Here is a 12,176-nt window from a genome sequence, read left to right on the forward strand (position 1 = left end):
CAATGCCGCAAAAAATCATGCTTCAGAAAAGAAATGTCATGTCCCAGTCACTGCCCATCTGTCCCAATCTGCTCCATCAGGCAACTTTTTCATTTATGCAAATTATTAACCATTAGAAAGAAAAGGACAAGGAGTAGGATTTCTTCATTAAAGTCTGACAACCCTTAGTATCTTCTTCCACGTGGTCCAGGTATGAAATGGTGAGCCACGTGTGGCTTGCCTGGTCATTGTGGGAGTCTGTGATAGCCTTGAGGTGACCCCATACTCTACCTCTGAACCCCTTTTCCTGAAGTGACACCAGCGTGTGCAGAAAGGTCACAGGAAATTCACTGAAGGAGAATTAGTGCCAAAAAGGTAAGGCAGCAAAGAAGCTGAGGATCAGACTTTGGGACCAGGGTGTAGCTATTGAGGTTTAATCAAATCTCCTTTGCATTGTGAGTTCCATGAGTGACAGGGACTGGGTCCAACCTGATTTTCATGTGTCTATGCCAGAACTTAGAACAGTGCTTGGCACATAGTAAGCATTTAACAAGTACCATAATTATAAAAATCCTGTTTTCTCTCTCTCTAGGTTGTTGGAAGCGAGAGGTTGGTCTGTGTCAGTGGATGTGTGGCAATTGGCTGGGTTCCTCCTACTGCACTCTTCAGTAAGGAAGCCGTATCCTACCACAGTTTGTGCACTCTGCAAAGACCCAAACTGGCTAGTCAGGTAGGGGAATTTATGAATGACGAGAAATACAGATTCACTTTCTTTTAAGAAATGGTCCTCTTTTGAAAATTTTGCTCCAGTGTAGTTATCAGAATCAGCATTATGAGCCTACTTTTCCACAGCGTTGGGATAGGAAAAGAGTTCAAGCTTGTATATGTTCATACTATGCAACTCCAATAATTAGCTCCTTTAGGCCAAGGCATTATGGGGGGTAACACCTAGCCCATGGCCATTATTGATAATCACCCTTTAAAACTGCATTTTTGTGTGGGTTACTTTAAGGGCATAGGGGACTCGGAGCTCCATTTTGATGGATTATCTATTTTTTAGTAATTTTCCTCAGTTTCAGGAAAATGCATCAGACATGGTGGCATCCACCTTTCCTTTCCTTCCAGTACCGCTTGCCATGCAGGAACACAAGCCGCCTTTGTGTCTTAATATGATTTAACATAACTAAGGAACTGATTCTTTGCCTTTGTGGAATGACACTTTGTGGCTAGTTATCCCAACAGTTTTTCAGCTGAATATAGACATTTTTTATTCAGCGACTCCATTTGCCCATAGCCTTTAGTTTTTGGAAAACTTTCACCTGTAGAAACATTTAAGGAAAAGAGAGACTGTTTTCTAGCTTTTCTTTGAAGTCTGAATTAAAAAAAAAAACCTTGACTCTAAGACCCTACACCTCAGTCTCAGTTGAGTAGGTGACCTCAAATTCTTGCCCCTGTAGATTGTATTTTAATCTTTGTTCTTTGGCCTAGTTGTTTGTTTGAACCCAGCACTCTACTCTGTGCACAACGTTTCTTTAAATGTGCTCTCTCAATGACTATTTTTTAAGAAACAAAAGATCACACACCATTCATTCATTCATTCAATCGTATTTATTGAGCACTTACTGTGTGCAGAGCACTGCACTAAGCGCTGGGGAAGTACAAGTTGGCAACATATAGAGACGGTCTCTACCCAAAAACGGGCTCACAGTCTAGAAGGGGGAGACAGACAACTTTGGGCACCACTTATAGTAGGTATCTGGAAGCATCTTATTTTCCATTCCAATTGAGATAATTTTCTAGTTTTTGTCTTTGAAACTGAGAGATTGGATTCCACCAGGGGTGTTGAAAAGTTCTTGAATGGAATTTTCTAGCAGAAAACATCTTTCTTTGCCCAAATCAATGCTTATGGAGAAAGCGCCATGCAAACAGAAGAAAGAACTATCTTTGGAGACATGCACAATTAGTACCATCTTTGAGTCCCTGTCCAGGTATTCTGACCAATCATGGGGCCTGAATAGCATGCAATCACACAGCCAAAACAAGTGACTTTCAGCTGAACCTGAAATATCTGGATCAATTGGCCATTCCCGTTTGGTTCTGAGTGAAAAGGAAATTGGACATAGCTGGGCCATCAATAGTCATGTGCATTAAATATTTTTTTTCTGACAATGAACTTGCTATGTGCTATATGGACTCAGCCATGGAATTCAATAATTTTATGTATTTTCCTAGATAAATTGGAGTACAAAATGGGTTGCAAGCAAGAGGAAGAACAGGGCCTTCTGAACCTGACTGTTGTGCTAACAAGGACAGTTCAGACTTTAGGATTTCAAGATCTTTAGACTAATAGACGTTATTGGATGACACAACAGTACTTCTACACAAAGAATTTAAATTACTTATAAGAGATGGAAATTTACCCAAGGGAAGATTATCCTGGGGTTTTTTAAAATCTTTTTTTTTTTAATTTTCTCTGGAGAATGAAGAACTAAAAAGCATTTGTAAATACCCCTTCTTGCCAAACCACTTTCACTATATCCCTATTTACATGGGTTTAAAACTTTGGGGTAGAATAGTCTTCCCAGTTTTTTTGCCATAGTCAATTGTATCTTGCAAGAATTAACACAAAAATCCATGCAGCTGTGTTTTTAAGTTTGCAATCTTTCATTTGGAAAACTAAATTTGAGAGGAGTTCATGGTTAAATTGAAAATAGCTAACTTCATTTTGAGATAAAATTGAAGGAAAAAACACATCAAATTTCTCTCATTCACACACATATTACATTTGTTACTCGATAGTGAATTTAAGGTAGGCCGGAAGGAGCATGGCCTAGTGGAAAGAGCATGGGCCTTTCCATGTCTTTTTGTCATGTCAGACTGACTCCATGTCAGAGTCAGAGGATCTGGTTTCTAATCCGGCTCCACTACCCGTCTGCTGTATGTGACCTTGGGTAGATCGCTTAACTTCTCTATGCCTCAGTTACCTCATCTGTAAAATGGGGATTGAAACTGTGAGACACACATGGGACAGGGACTGTATCCAACCTGATCATCTTGTATCTACCACAGTGCTTAGTACAGTTCCTGGCCCATAGTATATGATTAGCAAATACTATTTAAAAAGAGGGGGCAAGAATTCACGATTCTAGCGAATGATCCTGGGGGATCAGAGCTGCCTCTCACAGGGAAGGGAACAGTATGCAAACAATGATTCTAGAGTATTGACGATATTCCTGACAGCTTTGGCCTCAAAATAAAAAAAACAACAAGCAAATTCATGCATTTATCCTGTAACCTAACCTCTTTGTGCATGTGATATCTTTAATCACTGGTTGGGCATTAAATGCCTCAGTATGTGCAATATGGTTTAGCTGATAAAACCATAAAAACCATAACTGAGGCAATGACCAGCATTTTTAGTTTAAACCTTAACCTTGTCAGGCAGGCAATGGTGTTTATTCACCAGAAGCCACAGCAATAAGTGCGGGGGACTGGTGTTTAAAAAGGAAGTAGAAAACACAACGCCACATTAAAGTAGGTTTTTGCATTTATCAACAAAAGAGGAAAATATCTAAAACAAACATGGCAAATGGTGCTGTGTTGATTTGTCTCTTCTTGTTAATATGAGTCAATCAGCTCTTCCCTTACCCCTCTACTCCTAACTCACCCATAAGGGAAGAGTGGGGGTAAGTAAAACTGGGGCTAGGGCCAGATTTACACAGGTTGGAGGCGGGAGAATGAGGAGAGGGGGAGAGAGGGTGGAATAGGCTGTGACATAGCAAATACTGAGTAGCCAGTTCCTATGAGTTATTCTAGCAGTGCAACTCTTAAAGAGGACAAGGCCAGGATACGACAGTTGGGCCAGAAAATCTATCTGCTTATACTTTCTGGTTTATTCATTCAGTTGCATTTATTGAGCACTTACTGTGTGCAGAGCAGAGCACTGTACTAAGCAGTTGGGAAGTACAAACTGGCAACAAATAGAGACGGTCCCTACCCAACAACGGGCTCACAGTCTAGAAGGGGGAGACTCTGGTTACCTGAGGCTTTGTCCTGTGACCACATCTAATGGCAGCAAGCGATTCAGCAGCCTTGAAAGTTGTTTGAGGTCAGGGAACACGTCTCCCAACACCATTGCACTGTTCTCTTCCCAGTTCTTAGTACAGTGCTCTGCACAGAGTAAGTGCTCAATAAATACCAATCATTGATTGATTATTCAGCATATAAATAATAATAATTGTGGTATTTGTCAAGAACTTACTATGTGTTAAATACTATACAAAGTGCTAGGGTAGATACAAGATCATCAGGCCCTACATGGGGCTCACAGTCTAAGTAGAAGGGAGCACAGGTATTAAATCCCCATTTTGCAGCTGAGGAAACTGAAGCACGGAGAAGTTAAGTGACTTGCCCAAGGTCACACACAGCAGTAAGGTGGCAGAGCTGGCATTAGAACCAAAATCCACTGATTCCCAGGCCTATGCTCTTTCTATTAGGCCACACGGCTTCTTAGTATTGCTTTAGGAGGCAGCTCCCTCTAGACTGAAAGGAACAGGAGCATGTTTACCAACTCTATTGTATTGTACTCTCCCAATCACTTAGTACAGTGTTCTGCGCAAAGTGAGCACTCAATATATATGATTGATTGGTTGATTGATCTTTCTCTTGAGGGTTCATTATTACACTCCCTTTCTCCGGTAGGGTAAGTTTAGTCACATCCTTCTGGAAACTAAAGGGAGATTCAAGCTGATTTCATATCTTATCTTTAGTCGAGTGAGGAGTTTATCACATCGCGGGTCTGGTCAAGTCAAAAACCATTGGTCCAGTCAAGACATATTAGAGCCAGGATTTAAGTGGACATGGAACCTGGGAGAAGCAGGATATCTGCTGAGCCCTAACCATAGTGAGGGGGATTCTGCTTCACCCCCAGGTTGCCAATTTTTGGTGGTTCACAAGGAACTCTTGTAAGGCCCAGAAATAAGAAGTCCCAGGGAACATGATTAAAGGAATATAACTTCTATATCGACAAGTGGTTCCTCCTTAAGTCCTCTTCTTTCTCAATCAATCAATCAAGTAATCATACTTATTGACTGCTTACTGGGTTCAGAGCACTGTATTAAGCTCTTGGGAGAGTACAACATAACAGAGTTGGTAGACACATTCCCTGCCCACAGTGAGCTGACAATCTTCTCTCCTTCCCAACTTCCTTCTCCTCACCCTTCCACTTTGGAAGTGGGAATTCAGCAGAAGTGCTATGCCTAATGGGCCCCCACTTGCCTGATAAAGCCTTGGAGGCCAAGTGGTGAGGACAGAGGAAGCTCCTTGGAAGCAAGATTCATCTTATATTTTTCTTCAGTTCTACTTAACCAAGTGTTTAATAATTAGGAAGTGTTCAGTAAATATCATCACTACTGCTACTGAAATTGAACTGAGCTACTGAGTCTAAGGAACAGGGGTTACAGTTACTACATGGAAATTGTGGCCTTGGTTGGCAAAATTTTCCCTAGACAGTTACTGGAAGTGGAACTAGAGCAGGGAGTGATTATCCTCTTTGGTACAATAGACTATAGCCTCACAGCAAACAAAAATGGAGAAATTCAAGTTTCCCATTCTGATTCCCAGATAGAAAACAGAAGTGGCAGCTTTAGCGGCCAATCATTTTGAATGATTTTTGTCTTGCTAGTGTCAAAATGGGCTTCTTCAGTATTAGATTACAAATTTGTTCATTGCATTTAAGGAATGAAAAATGTACAGTAATGTATAAAATAAATACCTTGGTCATTATGGCCATCATGAAGAGTCGAAATAGGAATTCCCGGGCCTGTTACAGAATTAAAACAATTGTTTAGCTTCAGTTTGAATACATCTTTCTCTTATATTGCATTTGACTGCTCAGCTAGAAACATAAACCCTGTTTACATTAGAATCAGAGCCTCATCCAAGGACAATAGCTGAGAGAAAGTTGGTTGTGCACTTTTCTAAAAGTGCCAGCTCTCTGCAAATAAAATAACATCCCACTGAAAGTTAAGGAGCCGTTACATAAATTGACCCAAGAAGTAACCGTAACAAATGGGCTTGGGGGAAGGTGTCATATCTCACTGACTAAGCTGGCTGGTTTTAATGCAGTGAGGTTAATAACAAATATTCCTCGCAACAATGCCTTGGATAAGTTTTCATTCTGGCCCACTTGGTTTTCTGCTTAGGTGGTTAAAAGTTGTGGTAAGATCTCATCATCTACGTTAAAAGAAAAAATAGTTCCATCAGAGATCTGAGTTCAGAATTGAACTCCTTTCTATCCCAAATCACTTCAAACTTTACATTCTGGTAGTACATAGGAGACTTTGCAATCCATCAGTCAAACAATCAACAATCATTAATATTTATTGTCTACTGTGTGCGGAGCACTGCACTAAGCACTTGTGATTCAAAATGTCTCTATAAGGGTGTAGTGCTTTATTGGAGGTTTTTAAACTTTTAAATAATGAAAATAATATGCCATACAATTAAATCGCATATTACAATGACAGAAGTCCCTCACCAAATCACGTCTACATAACTAACCACTAGGTTTGTATGTTTTTGTTTGTGATCCTTTCTGGTTGCTTTGGGATAACAGTGTGGACTAATGGGAAGAACATGAACCTGGGATCTTAATAATGATAAGGATGGTGTTTGTTAAACACTAATTACGTGCCAAGCATTGTACTAAGTGCTGCACTTAAAGATTTGTCTTCTAGTCCCAGCTGTGCCACTGTAATATTAGACAATAGGCTACTAAATCTAGGATAGTTGCTTCCTCATATATAAAATGAGAATAAATACTTGCTTTTCCCTACCTCACAGGGATATTATGAAGGTAAAATGAAGTTTATCTATAATTGAATATCCATTTACTATGTCTTCTCATAAAGACACATGACAATATTCTCTTCTAACAGGATGTCTGGAAAGAGGTTCAAAAACTTCTATAAAACCTGACTCAAAACCCAATTACCTTATCAGGAAGCTCTTTCTTCTGTGACAGAGCCTAACAAATTTAAATTGCATCAGAGGCTAATGGTGATGTAGATGATGGTGATGATGATGATGATGCCACCATGAGAAGCAGCATGGTCTGGTTCTAATCCCAACTCCATCACTTGACTACTGTGTGGCCACTTAACTTCTCTGTGCCTCAGTTTCCTTGTCTGAAAAATGGGGATTCAACACCTATTCTCCCTTCTAATTAGAAATGAGCCCCAAGAGGTACAAGGACTATGCCCTACCTGATTATCGTCTTTTTTTAACCCTAGTGCTTAGTAGAGGGCTTGGCACACAGTAAGCACTTAACAATACTACGATGATTGTTATTATTACTAGGTATGGCAGAGGAAGCCCAGTCCTGAAACTTCAGGACTGAGAATCAGCAAGGAGGAATTGATTATTTTTCTAGCTGATTGTTCAGTTCCACTCACGTGCTGGCATTCTCACCAGTTAAGACGTGGGCTTAGTAGATTGCAAAATGCATGTACAGCCTTTGCCCACATCCCGCCTCCGCCCCTTGTCAGCTGTGTGACTTTGGGCAAGTCACTTCACTTCTCTGTGGCTCAGTTGTCTCATCTGTAAAATGGGGATTGAGACTGTGAGCTCACGTGGGACAACCTGATGACCTTGTATCTACCCCAGCGCTTACAATAGAGCTCAGCACATAGTAAGCACTTAACAAATACCATAATTATTATTTGCCAACTACAGGGAAAACCGGGACTGGAACCCAGGCATTTGGATTCCCAAAGCAGTAATCATTTTTACCAACTTACATCCCCAGCTACACATACCATAACAGATTAGTGCATAATACTGAGCAGAGTTGCTGAAACTTGCTGTGTAATATTGGCATCTTTCCTTCCTCAGATGACAACTGATGCATTTCTTCTTTGCAGGATTTCCTCCAATACTAATTCTAGAAGGAAATGGAAACAATGAAGTCAAGTTTTTGGATGATACTTACCAAACTATACTACACAATGTGATTTGAAACATCTAGTTTACTTACCAGGACAATATCTATTCCAGCACAAGCATGGGCTTCCAGAGAACGATTTGGGCTAATCATTCAAAATGTCTTTATTGTGCTTATAGTTCTTGTTCCTGCTCTCCACAAATGGTGATTCTAAACATCTGGCAGTCTCAAGTGTTTTATTTTTGAGGGAAGCTAAACATTCAGATTAAGGAAGCTAAAAAAATAGATGGGAAATGGTATCTTTGGATGAGGATATTTAAATCATCATCATCAATAGTATTTATTGAGCACTTACTGTGTCCAGAGCACTGTACTAAGCACTTGGGAAAGCACAATACTTCAGAGGTGGAATCATCATCAATGGAATTTATTGGGCTTTTACTGTGTGCAGAGCACTGTACTAAGCATTTGAGAGAGTACGTGATAACCTTGTATCTACCCCAGTGCTTACAATAGAGCTCGGCACATAGTAAGCGCTTAATAAATATCATCATTATTATTTGCCAACTACAGGCAAAACCGGGACTGGAACCCAGGCGTTTGGATTCCCAAAGTAGTAATCATTCTCCCTTACCAATTTACATCCGCAGCTACACATACCATAACAGATTAGTGCATAATAGTGAGCGCGTTGCTGAAACTTGCTGTGTAATACTACTAGAACAGTGGTAGTAGAGACATTCCCCGCCCACAACAAGCTTACAGTCTGCATAGGACTACTGTTATTTAAGAGAATAATAATGATGGCATTTATTAAGCGCTTACTATGGGCAAAGCACTGTTCTAAGCACTGGGGAGGTAGTGTAAATGAATTAATGTTCATAATGAGATGATCAAGGCAGATTATATCCTGGTTGAACAAGAGAACTTTCCCGATTTAATGTGAATAAAATGCAAAGATAAAACAATGCTATTTTGACTAAGTTATTTTTTTAAATCATTCATTCAGTTGTATTTATTAAGCGCTTACTGTGTGGAGAACACTGTATTAAGTGTATCTTTTAGACTGTGAGCCCACTGTTGGGTAGGGACTGTCTCTATATGTTGCCAATTTGTACTTCCCAAGCGCTTAGTACAGTGCTCTGCACATAGTAAGCGCTCAATAAATACAATTGATGATGATGATGATTAAGCACTTACCTTATCCAGTAGCACTTTAGGACAATGTCAATGTTGTAAGGGTTCTTGGGGTTCCTAGCCGGCTAGGGGAACAGGCAAGATAGTTAAGCTGCCAGTATCTTTGGTGGTAGAAATTCTATTTGCCTGCCAAGATTGAATCTTTAGGATTTTATCATTTAGAATTTTTCCCTATTGGGCCTTTCCTACTAACATCTTAAGATTGTTAGAATTTGCACCGATTTTTAAGGTTCCAAAAAGGGCTATGAATCAGAATCTCTTTTTCCCTACTACATGACTCAGTTGAAGGAATTTTTTAGTTGTGAGAGGTTTTTTTGGCTTTGGAAATGGGGTGGGGTTTGAAAGCCCTAGCTTTTATGTTTTAGGAAAGCTCTGAACAGTAAGTAAGCACTTAACATATACCATAATTATTATAATTATCAATTAACATTTTAACATACACAAATAGTTACAATGACAATATATTTGGGGCTATCTCAAGGTGAAAATCACTCCCCCAACCAGAACTTCTTGGTATGAGCTTTGAAAAATCAACATTTTGAGCTAGCTACAATTCTCTGGAATTGTTATGCTGAAAAAGTATAACACAGCTGCTCTATAGGGCTTTCTTCTGTTTTGTGTATTAATATGCATTGTTTCAGAAAGTATTTACTAGCATTTATACGTACTCTAATTTAGAATTTATTCAAAGGTTTATAAATACAAATAATGAAGACATTTTGCAAAAATCTTACTTGTAAATATTCCTTCTCCCAGGGAAGTCTTCAAATTCATTGCTAGAATAAAACCTACAAATTTAGTCAGATATTATTAAATAGTCACTGATTGCAAATTTCAATACTAATAATTGAAATATAATTTTCCTTATATTGCTCTATTTTTAACTAACTGATTCAGTCTCAATAACCAATGGAGAAGGCATTGTTTTCACTAGAACCCCTCCTAGAAATATTTCCAGAGTCAAGATGAACAGACATCCTGACAATGAACATCTCATCATGAAATGCCAAAGTTGTATAGACCAATCTGTACAAGAGAGAAAACTAACTATAAAGCTGATAATGAAAACAGACAGTGCTATATCAATCTCAATATTTCATAGCAAAAAAGTAAAGGGAAGTAGCATACCGGGGCTGTAAAGAATACTTACAGTGAATCTTGAGTTACTTTGAATATGCTTATGGCCTCCCACTGCCCACTTGTAATTTGTATTGCATTTTCCTAAAAAAAAAAAAAAGACATAAAATAGAGTCTTTTCATTTTCATTGTTCAGTTAAGACAAATTAGGTATTTTCTTGTAGGGTTAATTGACAGAAGAACATACCACTGTGTCATTGATATAATGAATATGCTTGTAACCGTCCTTATCACTAAATATTTTGTAGTACGAAGTTGTGTCAAACGTGAAAACTGGTGCTGAAACGAAAAACTGAAACAAAGGAGCAGAAACTGTGGTTAAAACAGATTTGGAAAGGTACTGGGGACAGAATCTGGCATATTCAGTGCACAGAACTCTTCCTCAATGAAGTTGACATTTTCAGTAACCAGAATCCTTCATTTTCCCCTCTTAAGTCCTCAGAGAAAACATTAGCGATTCTGTTCCTCATTGCCAGGTTCACTTTTCTACTGGTTCCAGCTGACTTTCATTTGCAACTGCATGTCTGTTGGGAAGCTGACATTTGAATTGTTTCTCTTTACTTCCTGTGTTCCTATGGTTTGGATGTGAATCAAAAGAACAGTAATGTGAAATAGCTGTTTGGACTAGCTCTGGCTCATTCTACTACTTTCGACACAGATTCATTTTCCATTTCATCCTTGGCCCCTCTGGAAAAATGTGTCAGCAATGGTGCAAGGAAATTCCAAAGGACATTTTGACACGCTAAAGTTTCAGGGACAGTTGGGTCCCACAGGGGCCCGGCCCAGGCCCAATTCCCGAAGGACAGAGGCGTGTAAGGAGAGTCCCAGATTTCTCTTTCAGCTGCTAGAAATGCAATGCCCTCTGCACCCTGCTTCTGCAGAACTTGGAATAAAGGGAGGTAAATTATATATTTTACATAATCTATCTAAATGTCTGTCTCACTGTCTAGACTGTAAGCTCATGTGGGCAGGGAATATATCTACCAACTCTGTTGTTCTCTCCCAAGCTCTTAATAAGGTGCTCTGCATTTAGTAAGAGCTCGATAAATACCATTGCTTGATGGATTGATTTGAGCAGGAGGGTATGAAGAAAACACTAATACCCCCTTTGTCCTTTCCTTCTGTGAAAATTCATATTATTTTCTCAGTGGAAGGTGGCAAAGAGTGCAAAGTACAGCTTTACTCTTCATCACCTTGGGTAATGGCAACAGACCCAGGGTATTGAAAATCAAACACTTGTAAACTTCTCTTTGGCTATTATGATTTTCAACACTCTCCCCAACAAAACCATCACCGCACCTACTTATAAATGGTGCCTTTCTCTGATTTGAAGTGGGTTTAATTTTCCCTGGTGAAAATGTTAATGAAAGAGCAAAAATGCAGGACTACAGCAAGAAAAGCAAAAATGGGGATGGTCCACTAACAAGGTCTTGAAAAATCAAAGTTGACTGCACATTCAAATGTGCAAGATATTTATCTGCAGGAAAGGGGCCCGAGATCAGTTTATTACACAAGCATCACCAAAACTGTTTTAATACAATTACAGTGACTTTCAGATCCAGAAAACCTATTTGCCAGGTCTTGATGGTGACTAAATGTAAACCTCATTAGCTCTATTTTGAGAAAGATTGCTAATACCTTCCACTAATCATCTGGTGTAGTTTCCCTACTTCTCATGATTTTGACACATAAATGTATAATTCATAAAAGGAAAGCAAAATCAAATAAAAAACAAGTCCACCACCATATTGGAAGCCTGCCCTTAATATTTTTAAGTTGGGTATTTTCATACTAAATATAAATTTACCCACAAAATCCAGAACCAAGGGAAGCAGGATACTTAATCCTTTGCAGACCTAAGGGTATCATCAGCGGGAAATAAATTTTCTGGTCAGGTCATTCTTCAACATCAAAATGACGT

At 39.2% G+C, this 12,176-nt stretch overlaps 1 protein-coding gene across 2 annotated transcripts in view; it reads right to left on the minus strand.

Moving 5' to 3' along the window:
- Positions 1 to 12,176, minus strand: part of LOC119932399 (fibroblast activation protein alpha) — a 59,610-nt gene that overhangs the window by 18,880 nt on the left and 28,554 nt on the right. For both annotated transcript variants that reach the window (XM_038751553.1, XM_038751552.1), the window contains 5 exons: positions 10,443 to 10,547; positions 10,269 to 10,339; positions 9,853 to 9,906; positions 7,797 to 7,921; positions 5,753 to 5,800 (listed from right to left, as the gene is read on the minus strand). In XM_038751553.1, the coding sequence (XP_038607481.1) occupies positions 5,753 to 5,800; positions 7,797 to 7,921; positions 9,853 to 9,906; positions 10,269 to 10,339; positions 10,443 to 10,547 (403 nt within the window). The remainder of the gene's footprint in view (positions 1 to 5,752; positions 5,801 to 7,796; positions 7,922 to 9,852; positions 9,907 to 10,268; positions 10,340 to 10,442; positions 10,548 to 12,176) is intronic.

This window comes from Tachyglossus aculeatus, chromosome 9 (genome assembly GCF_015852505.1).
Source record: "Tachyglossus aculeatus isolate mTacAcu1 chromosome 9, mTacAcu1.pri, whole genome shotgun sequence".
NCBI classification, from domain to species: Eukaryota; Metazoa; Chordata; class Mammalia; order Monotremata; family Tachyglossidae; genus Tachyglossus; species Tachyglossus aculeatus.